The 12,983-nt window shown below is 41.4% G+C and overlaps 1 protein-coding gene across 1 annotated transcript in view; it reads right to left on the reverse strand.

Moving 5' to 3' along the window:
- Nucleotides 1-4,212: 4,212 nt before the first annotated feature.
- Nucleotides 4,213-12,983, reverse strand: part of ISX (intestine specific homeobox) — a gene marked incomplete at both ends in the record, with an annotated part of 47,202 nt that continues 38,431 nt past the window's right edge. The window contains 3 exons of the mRNA XM_081330646.1: nt 4,213-4,308; nt 10,318-10,428; nt 11,933-12,084. Of these exons, the coding sequence (XP_081186772.1) occupies nt 4,213-4,308; nt 10,318-10,428; nt 11,933-12,084 (359 nt within the window). The remainder of the gene's footprint in view (nt 4,309-10,317; nt 10,429-11,932; nt 12,085-12,983) is intronic.

The raw sequence follows: 12,983 nt of genomic DNA on the forward strand, positions 1-12,983 counted from the left end.
GGACCTGGGTTTGCCTCAGAGGAATTTTTTCCTTGCTTTGTCGGCAGATCTCCTGATACGTTCCAAATGAAATTAAGGAGACTGCTGACCCTGAATCCACCTCCATGAGGCAGGGCACTCCCTGAATTTTTACCCTGACCCTCACCTTTGAGCTTAGGCTGTGTACCCTGTCAATTGTTTCTACTAGGGCCCCTGGCGTTTTTCCTCTGTTGGCCCGGGTAGCTGGCCTACCTGGGGAATTGGTCTCCAGATCATTGATGTTGTCGCGGCCCCGGCTGCGGCACACCGGTTTGATGTGGCCGGTCTTTCCGCAATTGTGGCACTTAGCGTTTCTGAACCGGCAGCTTCCTCGGGCATGATTGCCCCCACAGCTGGCGCAGGCGGCCCGCTGCTCGTAACGCGGCGGTGGCGGAGGGGGGTTCTTGGTTCTGTGGTGATCCGATGTGTCGCTTCTCCTCTGTTGTCTGCGTTCCATTTTTTGCTGGAGGGCTTCCCCGTCAGTGAAGTCCACCGACTCGTCGCTGTCGCTGAGCGTTGCGCTCTCTTGGTATACCGTCGCTGGGCTCTCCGGGGTCGTGGTGGTCGGTTTCTTCTTGTGGCTATACTCGTATGCCATGATTTCTCGGGTCAACTCTGCCAGGCTCATGTCGGGTTTGGATGTCAGCTTCTTCTGTAGCCTCTCGTCCCTCAACCCGATCACCACCTGGTCTCTGATGCGGTCTTCATCAGAGACCAGGTGGTGATCGGGTTGAGGGACGAGAGGCTACAGAAGAAGCTGACATCCAAACCCGACATGAGCCTGGCAGAGTTGACCCGAGAAATCATGGCATACGAGTATAGCCACAAGAAGAAACCGGCCACATCAAACCGGTGTGCCGCAGCCGGGGCCGCTACAACATCAATGATCTGGAGACCAATTCCCCAGGTAGGCCAGCTACCCGGGCCAACAGAGGAAAAACGCCAGGGGCCCTAGTAGAAACAATTGACAGGGTACACAGCCTAAGCTCAAAGGTGAGGGTCAGGGTAAAAATTCAGGGAGTGCCCTGCCTCATGGAGGTGGATTCAGGGTCAGCAGTCTCCTTAATTTCATTTGGAACGTATCAGGAGATCTGCCGACAAAGCAAGGAAAAAATTCCTCTGAGGCAAACCCAGGTCCACCTAGCAGATTTCCAAAAAACCCCTATTCCTCTGGAAGGGAGGGCTAAGGTTGCCATGGAGTACAAAAAGTTCAAGGGTCCCTTAGAAGTTCTAGTAACGCCAGGGAACCGCACCAACCTGATAGGGCTGAACTGGTTCGGGCCTCTAGGGATCGCCATAACGGGGGTAAATACAGTCCAATCACCCAGCCTAGAAGCCGTTTGCAACAAGTATGCAGACGTCTTCGATGGCACGTTAGGAAAATACACCGGTCCCCCCATCTCTTTACAATTAAACCCAGCAATCCAACCCATAAAGATAAGAGCTAGGAGAGTACCCTTTGCCCTTAAAGAAAAAATAGAAAATGAACTTGAACGCCTCGTAGGTCTCGGGGTGCTCGAACCTACGGAGGGGGGAAGCTGGGAGACCCCAATAGTCACCCCTATTAAACCTAACGGAGAAATAAGATTATGCGCGGACTATAAGGCGACCCTCAACCTAGCTCTCAGCCCCCACGCTTACCCGGTGCCAGCGGTAAGGGACGTATTTGCTTCCATCCGCTCCGGCGCCATTTTTGCTAAACTTGACCTTACGCAGGCGTATTTGCAACTGCCTGTCACAAATTGTTCTGAACCAGCCAACTACCGGCCTTGTAATAAGGCAAACCCCTGTTTAAGCAGTAGAGACTGGAGAGCGTCTGAGGCTGCAAAGCGTCTGCCAAGTTTAATTCACAAGCCAAACAACAGAACAAGAAACACAGGAACTTGAATCCTCAAGCGGAAGGGTTGCTTTCAGCAACCAGCCCCTCCCCAAACACTCCTTTTATTTAGAGTTCAGGGCGTGGTCTCCCTGTGCCTCCTCCCGAGGAGACCCGCAGCCTTTTTCTGCTTAGTCCTGCTCGACTGCCTCCTGCGTCGGGCGTCCTTGAACAGGGCCAGCTGTGGGTCATCATCCTCCGCACTATCGGGCTCACGCAGCTGAGAAGAGGGCCCCGGCTGGGAGCTCTGCCAAGCCTGCAAGCCATCATCAGCCGGTTCGTCTTCCACACCCTCCTCCTCCCCCTCATCTGAGTCATCCGATACATCCGAGCCGGCTGCCGGGCCCACAGGCTGGCCCTGAGTCACAACACAAATGACACCGCGGAAGCCCAGACAATTGTCACCCACCGCGGTGCCTTTAAAGTAAAAAGGCTCCAATTCGGCATATCGGCAGCCCCGGGTATCTTCCAGGGTATCATGGAGAAAACCCTGAAGGGAATACCCGGGGTCTGCCCCTATTTCGATGATGTTCTCATCGCCGGAGAAAATGAAGCAAACTTAGCTGACAGGCTGTCAGCTGTGCTGAGCCGGCTCAGAGAAGCCGGTCTCAAACTTAAACGGGAAAAGTGCTCCATTGGAGTCACATCCACAGAATTCCTAGGGTACAAAATAGACGACCAAGGCATCCCACCTTCGTCGCCAGTGAAGTAGCCGAAGGACCACTCGGGACGACAGGCTACTTAACTAAAGGTTTATTTAGAGCAAGACAAGACAGAATAACTCGCCCGGCTTTTATAGCCGGCAGCTGTCAGTGAGGGCCAATCAGGAACGTTCATTTTGGCGCCGCGTCTATCCGGACCAATCCGCGTCGTCTGCTTTTGACAGCTCAGGCTTCCGCATGGTCCGGTATTTTGACAGCCGCGAGCTGTCAGTGGTTGCGCCTGCGCCGTGCGGGGAACTTTGACAGCTGTCAAAGTTCCCGCGTGTTCTTCTGTCAGATTTGTTTCTCCTCATTGAATAGCCGGAAAGATTCGTTAACCTATATATACATGCTGTTTCAGATATAATACACAAAGACCATTGATCTGATTTAATATAAGGCAGCTTCCTAAATTCTATAAAGGTGCACAGGAATGTTTGACATATAAATGCTGAGTTCTAGATAAATTCAAATAGTTTTTCCAGTACTTTATCTTCATTACAGCTTCTATTATAGCCACTACTTGTGGTTCCTGGGTTCTTTTCTTCATAATTAAAAAAAACAAACAAACCTAAAGTGTTCTCCTTCATAAATGTTTTAATCATTTAAAGAAATCCCTTAAGAGACCAAGCCAATATTTCATCCAATATAATTCTGTGTTTCTCATTCTGTCTCTCTCCCACACTTGCTATCTAATACATTAATCTATAATTCATTATTTCAGACTTGGAAAATAATAAAGCAAACACCTCGATCCCATTCTTCAAAGGTAAAAAAATAATTAAAAGATATATTTGGTGTGGCTAAGCCTAGTCTTAAATTTTGTATGCCTTGTCAAAAATATAGCTAATGTCAAAAGATGCAGAATGAATGGCTTAATAGTTTGGAGTGGCCAATCTGATCAATTAAAATGTAACATTTTCCCTGCAGTGAAGAACAGAATATGCTACTGGCCAATAAAAACTGATCACTCCTACTCTGCAATTGTTAGTCACTTAAAGTCCCAGCTCTTCCATGGAGGATGTAATACTATAGCTGTTTGTTATCTGAGAATGTATATTGTTTCAATCAAAGTATAATTAACAATGAATTGTTGAACTTTGATGAAAGATTGGCCTTGTCATTTACACCAGGGATGTAAAAGGGTTGGGGACCACTGATTCACACCAGGTCTGCTCATTGTTCAAAGCCAACATTAAACTTTTTAGCTCTATATTTAAAGGAAAATTGTTGCCTGCAGTTCTTTTAATATTGTACTTATATTTCATCCATCCTCTAAAGAGCACCAGTTGGTACTTCTTTACAATCATTCCAGTGAAGATAAGCTGAGAAAGAGTAACCAGATTCTAATAAACCTGTAAGTTTCATAGCCATGGGAATTATTTGGAATCCCATAACACCATAATACTGGTTCAGTGAAGACATCTGTTTAGATGGACCAGACATTACTTCAAAGATATTTACAATTTATCCTCTATTAGGTGAAACTGATAGTAGCACACCTCCTGGCTTGCTTCAGGAGCAGAAGGTGAAGGATATAAGGAGGAAGACAGTCAATAATTAGAGATGATTTTGAAAATGCCAAAGACTCCATGGACAAGACAGCAGGTCTGATAGCTAGGTGTGCATGGAATGCTCTTGGATCAGTGAGTAATAGGACCCTGAAAGAGGGGTGATACCAAGAAGGATGTTGCTGGGCATCATGGAAGGTTCCTGTTACAAGATAAAAAGAATGAATGAGAGAGGAATAGAAGGTGAAATTATAGAAAATATTATCAACATGTACAACAATAATAAGTAGAATTTTTATTACAATTTTAATAAAAAACAATAGAAACTGATATAAAGTAAGAAAAAAATGAAGCAATTTTTTTAATGGGAAGATTAGGTATCAAAGCTACTAATATAAAATCCTTAACTGCTGGCAGATTCCGCTTTCTAGTTTGCATTAACCATAGTTTGTGATGATGGACACCTATTCTCAACTGTGGCAAATACTGGAAAAGGGAAAGATTAATGACTCCCCCCCCTCTGGAAAAAAATTAGGAAGGAGATGAGGGAAATTGAATGTGTCCTTAAAATTTAACTGCTGCTATATTGGCACAAGAAAATAAAGCTTAGGATGTTCAAGGTATCTGCTTTAAAGGATAGGCAAATGTTATAGGGCACTGGATAATTTAGGAATTTTAAATATACATGGTACTGTCAGCCTTTAAAAATTACTGCAATAATTCTTCCTCAAATGGCTACCATAATCAGGATGGCTTGTTACAAAATCACAACACAGTGAAATGTGAATTGTAATTTTTTGTCTGGGCAACTGGTTTTATTTTCAAACATAGCATTGGAGTACAACAATCCCCATGTTTATTGTCTATGCATACTTGTTAGATTATGTGCGACACAAGGGCATTCTTGGAAATAGGATTGGTGCCAGAAAATAGCAATTTACTTTGCAGGAGGTCAACCTCCTATTAATTTATTACCATTAAGCTTTGAAATTAAAGTAAAAGGTGAGTACATAGAATCTAGTAGGCACCAAAGGTGAAACTGCCAGCCCATAGCATCTGGGTGGGTTAAAGTCAGGCTTAAATTGAATCCTGGTTCTCATAAGAAATTGACTCTCTGGGATTCTATTATTTAAAAATGGCAGATAAGCTTTGGGGTGGGGTGGGGGTGCGGTTAAAAATAGCTGAAAAGAGTTTAATGCTTTAGAACATCTTAGTGCCAGTTACATAGGTATAATTTTCGAGAGGTTACAAAATAATACAACAAGCCTCAAATCTCAGAAAATTCAGTCAGAATATTTGTAAACTTCTCAATTTGGACCTAATTTATCAAGAAATGTTTTTCAGGTCTTCCTAGATGTGAAAGTTCAAAAGATGTGGCTATCTATATTTCCATATAGTATTACTCCTATATTGGTGTAATAATAAATTTGAAGACATATTAACATTTGTGATTTCAGCATCTCCACTTGCAGCTGCATATTGGTTAATGTTCTTAATACAATTAAGGGTTTAATAAGGGAATAAATATCAAATTTAAAGGTGCCCATGGATTATTTTAATTGTAATCTACCAATTTATAAAGAACCACTTGGATTATAGTTTTTTTTTTCTTTAAAAGAGAGTATAGTACTACCCCTGGATATCAATGGCTGATTTGAAGAAACATTGTTGTTGTTGTTGTTAGCTGCGAAGTCGTGTCCGACCCATCGCGACCCTATGGACAACATTCCTCCAGGCCTTCCTGTCCTCTACCATCTTCTGGAGTCCATTTAAGCTCACGCCTACTGCTTCAGTGACTCCATCCAGCCACCTCATTCTCTGTCGTCCCCTTCTTCTATTGCCCTCGATCTTTCCCAGCATTAGGCTCTTCTCCAGTGAGTCCTTCCTTCTCATTAGGTGGCCAAAGTACTTGAGTTTTAGCTTCAGGATCTGGCCTTCTAAAGAGCAGTCAGGGTTGATCTCCTCTAGGACTGACCGGTTTGATCGCCTTGCAGTCCAAGGGACTCGCAGGAGTCTTCTCCAGCACCACAGTTCAAAGGCCTCAATTCTTTGGCGCTCAGCCTTTCTTATGATCCAACTTTCACTGCCATACATTGCAACTGGGAAGACCATAGCCTTGACTATACGCACTTTTGTTGACAGGGTGATGTCTCTGCTTTTTAGTGTGCTGTCTAGATTTGCCATGGCTTTCCTCCCCAGGAGCAAGCGTCTTTTAATTTCTTGGCTACAGTCCCCATCTGCAGTGATCTTGGAGCCCAGGAAAATAAAATCTGTCACTACCTCCATTTCTTCCCCATCTATTTGCCAGGAATTGAGAGGGCCAGATGCCATGATCTTGGTTTTCTTAATGTTAAGTTTCAACCCAAGTTTTGCACTCTCCTTCTTCACCCGCAACAAGAGGCTCTTTAGTTCTTCTTCACTTTCTGCCATTAGAGTGGTATCATCTGCGTATCTTAGGTTGTTGATATTTCTTCCGGCAATCTTAATTCCAACTTTTGATTCATCTAGCCCTGCCTTTCTCATGATGTGCTCTGCATATAAGTTAAATAGGCAGGGCGACAGTATACAGCCTTGCCGGACTCCTTTCCCAATTTTGAACCAATCAGTGGTTCCGTGTCCAGTTCTCACTGTTGCTTCTTGATCCGCATATAGGTTTCTCAAGAGACAAATAAGATGGTCTGGTACTCCCATCTCTTTAAGAACTTGCCACAGTTTGTTATGATCCACACAATCAAAGGCTTTAGCATAGTCAATGAAGCAGAAGTAGATGTTTTTCTGGAACTCCCTAGCTTTCTCCATGATCCAGCGTATGTTGGCAATTTGATCTCTAGTTCCTCTGCCTCTTCGAAATCCTGCCTGCACTTCTGGTAGTTCTCGATCCACATACTGCTGAAGTCTAGCTTGTAGGATTTTAAGCATGACTTTACTAGCATGAGAAATGAGTGCAATGGTGCGATAGTTTGAACATTCTTTGGCACTGCCTTTCTTTGGAATTGGAATGTAAACTGATCTTTTCCAATCCTGTGGCCATTGTTGAGTTTTCCAAATTTGCTGGCAAATTGAGTGTAGCACTTTTACTGCATTGTCTTTTAAGATTTTGAATAGCTCAGCTGGAATACTGTCACTTCCACTAGCTTTGTTGTTGCTCAGCTTTTCTAAGGCCCACTTCACTTCACATTCTAGGATGTCTGGCTCGAGGTCAGTGACCACCTCATTGTGATTATCAGGGACGTTAAGCTCATTCTTGTATAGTTCTTCTGTGTAATTTTGCCACCTCTTCTTAATCTCTTCTGCCTCTGTTAGGTCCCTGCCATTTTGGTCCTTTATCATGCCCATTTTTGCATTAAACGTTCCCTTCATTTCTCCAATTTTCTTGAAAAGATCTCTGGTCCTCCCTATTCTATTATTTTCTTCTATTTCTTTGCACTGTTCATTTAAGAAGGCATTCTTATCTCTTCTAGCTATTCTCTGGAATTCTGCATTCAATTGGGTGTATCTTTCTTTTTCTCCCTTGCCTTTCGCTTCCCTCCTTTCCTCAGCTATTTGCAAAGCTTCCTCAGACAGCCATTTTGCTTTCTTGCATTTCTTTTTCTTTGGGATGGTTTTGGTTGCTACCTGTTGTACAATGTCGCGAACCTCTGTCCATAGTTCTTCAGGCACTCTGTCTATCAGATCTAATTCCTTAAATCTATTTGTCACCTCTACTGTATATTCAACAGGGATATGATTTAATTCATACCTGAGTGGCCTAGTGCTTTTCCCTACTTTCTTCAGTTTAAGCCTAAACTTTGCAAGGAGAAGCTCATGGTCTGAGCCACAGTCAGCTCCTGGTCTTGTTTTTACTGACTGTATAGAGCTTCTCCATCTTTGGCTGCAGAGCATATAGTCAATCTGATTTCTGTGTTGACCGTCTGGTGATGTCCATGTGTAAAGCCGTCTCTTGGGTTGTTGGAAAAGAGTGTTTGCTATGACCATCGTATTCTCTTGACAGAATTCTATCAGCCTGTGCCCTGCTTCATTTTGCACTCCAAGGCCAAACTTGCCTGTTATTCCAGTTATCTTTTGGCTTCCTACTTTAGCATTCCAATCCCCCATGATGATAAGAACATCATTTTTTGGTGTTAGTTCTATAAGGTGCTGTAGTGCTTCATAGAACTGGTCAATTTCATCCTCTTCAGCACTGGTGGTTGGGGCATAGACCTGGACTACTGTGATATTGAATGGTTTGCCTTGGATTCGAACTGAGATCATTCTGTCATTTTGAGGATTGTATCCCAGTATTGCTTTTCCTACTCTTTTATTGACTATGAAGGCTACTCCATTTCTTCTGAAGGATTCTTGCCCACAGTAGTATACCTGATGGTCATCTGAATTAAATTCACCCATTCCTGTCCATTTTAGTTCGCTGATACCTAAGATGTCAATGTTCAGTCTTGTCATCTCTTGTTTGACCACGTCCAGTTTTCCTTGATTCATGGATCTTACATTCCAGGTTCCTATGGAGAAAAAATCTTTACAGCATCGGACTTTCCTTTCACCACCAGACATATCCACAGCTGAGCGTCCTTTCGGCTTTGGCCCAGTCGCTTCATTCTTTCTGGCGCTACTAGTACTAGCCCTCTGCTCTTCCCCAGTAGCATATTGGACGCCTTCCGACCTGAGGGGCTCATCTTCCAGCGTCATATCGTTTTGCCTTTTGGTACTGTCCATAGGGTTTTCATGGCAAAGATACTGGAGTGGTTTGCCATTTCCTTCTCCAGTGGATCACGTTTTGTCAGAACTCTCTGCTATGACCTGTCCGTCTTGGGTGGCCCTGCACGGCATAGCTCATAGCTTCATTGAATTACGCAAGCCCCTTCGCCACGACAAGGCAGTAATCCATGAAGGGGTGAAGAAACATATGCACCCTCATTTTTTGAACTGGCTACCATATCAAACAATGAAATGACTTAAATGTTTGATTCAACATAGTCAAGCTTTACTTCATTGATTAAAACGGAATACTTCTTAAAATCTATAATTATTAGTTGATACGCGGCCTTGATTGACATGCTTTAGGTTGGAAGTGTTTGGTGCATTGACAGAGAAAGCTGAGCTCAAAACTTTGCTTTTTACTCTTTATTTAATTCTTGTAAATTTATTTGTTCTTATATTTATAATACTATACTGCTAAAAAAAAAAAAAAAAAAAAAGGGAACACTTAAACAACACAATGTACTGTATTTAATAATAGGATGTCTTATCTTGTGTTCCGGGGAAGAAATGGAGGTAGTGACAGATTTTATTTTCCTGGGCTCCAAGATCACTGCAGACGGGGACTGTAGCCAAGAAATTAAAAGACGCTTGCTCCTGGGGAGGAAAGCCATGGCAAATCTAGACAGCACACTAAAAAGCAGAGACATCACCCTGTCAACAAAAGTGCGTATAGTCAAGGCTATGGTCTTCCCAGTTGCAATGTATGGCAGTGAAAGTTGGACCATAAGAAAGGCTGAGCGCCAAAGAATTGAGGCCTTTGAACTGTGGTGCTGGAGAAGACTCCTGCGAGTCCCTTGGACTGCAAGGCGATCAAACCGGTCAGTCCTAGAGGAGATCAATTCTGACTGCTCTTTAGAAGGCCAGATTCTGAAGCTAAAACTCAAGTACTTTGGCCACCTAATGAGAAGGAAGGACTCACTGGAGAAGAGCCTAATGCTGGGAAAGATCGAGGGCAATAGAAGAAGGGGACGACAGAGAATGAGGTGGCTGGATGGAGTCACTGAAGCAGTAGGCGCGAGCTTAAATGGACTCCAGAAGATGGTAGAGGACAGGAAGGCCTGGAGGAATGCTGTCCATAGGGTCGCGATGGGTCGGACACGACTTCGCAGCTAACAACAACAACAACAACAACAATCTTGTGTTCCCTTTATTTTTTTGAGCAGTATATATATATTTGTATTTTTATTACAAGGTAAGCCACAGAGAGTCATTTTGGATAGCAAAATGGGAAGTATATACAGTAAAACCAATAAATAAAAAAATGAATTGCTTGCTTATTGTGATTTCTTTTTCTCTATTTACAAAACTGGTTAGTGCTTTCTGTCTAATTTTATGTTTTTGCATTTTTGCACTTTGTGTATCTTTATTTGGTATTATTGATTAGTACATTTAGAAAATGTTTTATTCCATGGAACTGCTTTTTCTATTACAAATAAATAGTGAAACCCACACTTACTTTTGACTTTGGGGTTGAAATAAAATCAGTTTTGGTCTGATGCTGCAGGCCTGCTAAATTGCCAAATCGTTCATGTTTTCTCCATTTTGCTCGTTGATTCTGGAACCAAATCTATGTAAAAGAAAGAATAAAAAAAAATTATTAGTGACTGCTACTACTTTTGCTGCTTCTATCTGTTAGGAGGAATGTTTACATTCACAGAAAGCAATAATTTCAGATTTGCCCTAAGACACCAGAAATATAAAAATATTTGACAGTAGGTTTACAGTATATTTTCAATTATTTTATATAATTTTTATATTAAACATTTTGATACGTGCAATCAAAACTTGGTATTTTGAATACTGATTTCAAATTTTAATTGAAATTTGAAATTCTAATTTTATTCAGAATTCTGAGATTGAAATTCAAATATTCCGAAGGAATGAGATTTGCCTGCCTCTTCTGTCTCAGCAGAAAGGGGATGATGCAGATCCCATGGGTGAAGGAATTTTGGCTGGTAGAGTCCAGGAGAAGAGCCTTTTCTGCTGTGGCTTCTGTTCTTTAAAACATTGTACCTTCCCCAGGTAAGAAGCCCACTCAGTCACCTGATTTTCCATAAGGGCCTGAAGACCTGTCTCTACCAGTTGGGGGTGGCTATTGGATTAAGATAAGACCTCACCTCCCTCTGTGTACCTTGTGCTTCCTTCCCCCCATTTTAAAATAGTAAATTATCATTATCATTATTATTTACTGTTTTAATCTTTACTGGTTTTTAATGTTTGTAAGCTATCCAGAGTTGCCTCTAGTGAGATGGGCAGCACACAAACCAAATAAATATATTTAAAATCAGAGCAAATTTATTTTTCCTGACTTTTAATATGCCTGCTAAATTTATTTTATTCTTGAGGAATTTTGTGGGTGAAGCTTAGAATGAGTACATATGTACAGCTAAAAAAGTACACAAAGATTAAATATGATTAAACAAACAATGGTGTTTAACAATCTACAGATTTCCTACATCTTATGTAAGAATAGAAAAATACCTTTTTTTATCTGACATTTAACAAAGACCAAAAGACATATTTTTAAAATCCAATTTAAGAAGTAATAAATCAATAATTGTGTAATATGGTTTTTTACTTTGCTTTGCTTTCAGTATCTGGAAAATTGGGATTGGTTTTATATATTAAAATTTTTCTGAGGAAATTCTATGTGGTTAAGTTTCCAAACTCATCTAAAAGTAGAATTTTTTATTTTATTTTATGAGGTTCATTGCTTTGCAACTAAATAAAACCTCACTTCAAGAAAATGAATTCAGTTACAAATACACGAAATTGGCAATTGTTTATTGGGAAATCAATTTTTGTTACAGAGAATTTACTTTTCAAGCCTCAATAGCAACAAAAATAGATTTCTCTGATGTATGATAACTGGCTTATATTTAATTTGTTGATATTACTGCATGCAACTATCTTAAGAATCTTTCATAAACCAATAACTTTTCTAGATTATATATTGTGCTATAAAGTTTGTTGTAATCTGATTGGTACTTATCAGTTTTTCTCTTTTTGTTAACTTATCAATATCAGCATTCAGCTTCATTTATTCTACATTAGAAGGAAGCAGAAATTACCTGAATTCTGGTTTCTGGAAGATTAATTTTGGCTGCCAGTTGATTGCGGATGTTGATATCTGGATAGTGTGTAGCTTGGAAGATTGTCTCCAATTCCTTGAGTTGCTCTGCTGTGAATGTGGTCCTAATTCTACGCTTCACTTTCTTGTCATCTGTACAAAAGACAACAGATTTTAAAAGAAAAAAATACCTTAATATAGAAAGAAAATCTCAAGGAGAAGAACAGAAGAACTATGTATATTTCAAATATTTTTTTATACTACAGTAGTTTTATTAATTTTTAAATTTTACATCCAGGTATTTATGAAGCAATACGCTGGTTGGGTAGTTAAAAGTAAACAATAGCAAATAACAAAATCATTTGTAAATTGCCCAAGTTACATCAACAAGAATTCCCTCTCCGATTCTCTTAAGTTATGATAACATAATCAAATTTATCAAATTAATACATTTCTAATTTTAACACAATCAATTAGAACAATTTTCAATATATTTTCACTTATACAGATCCATGTCCTGTTTTTGAATTTTACCTAATTGCAATAAAATATTCCAAAGTAGCCTATAATATATAGAAGAAAACTTAATTTTCGGGTAGCCCACATTTTCCCCATTTCATTGTATAGTACCATATATACTTGAGTATAAGCCGAATTTTTCAGCCCACTTTTTGGGCTGAAAAATCCACTTCGGCTTATACTCCAGTGAACAAAAAAAAAAGAACTTCCACCCCCCAGTTTGGAGAGCTGCTGCTTTCATCAAACATGGACGAAGGCAGCAGCTCTCCAAACGTGCTGCGGCGGTTTGGAGAGCTGCGCGCACAGCTCCGCCGCCACCTCTGCAAGCCTCCGCTGAGAGAATGGGGCGGTGGAAGCTTGCCGCCCATTTTCTCAGCGAAGACTTCTTTTGGGGGATCCAGCCTCTGTCACCCCCTTCTCTCAGCTGGGCAGCTGAGAGAAAGGGGCGGCAGAAGCTGCATCCCCCGAAAGAAGTCTTCGCCGAGAAAATGGGCGCTGAGATTTTCTCGGCGAAGACTTCTTTCGGGGGATCC

Source organism: Vipera berus, assembly GCF_964194415.1.
Source record: "Vipera berus genome assembly, chromosome: 6".
Taxonomy (NCBI): Eukaryota; Metazoa; Chordata; class Lepidosauria; order Squamata; family Viperidae; genus Vipera; species Vipera berus.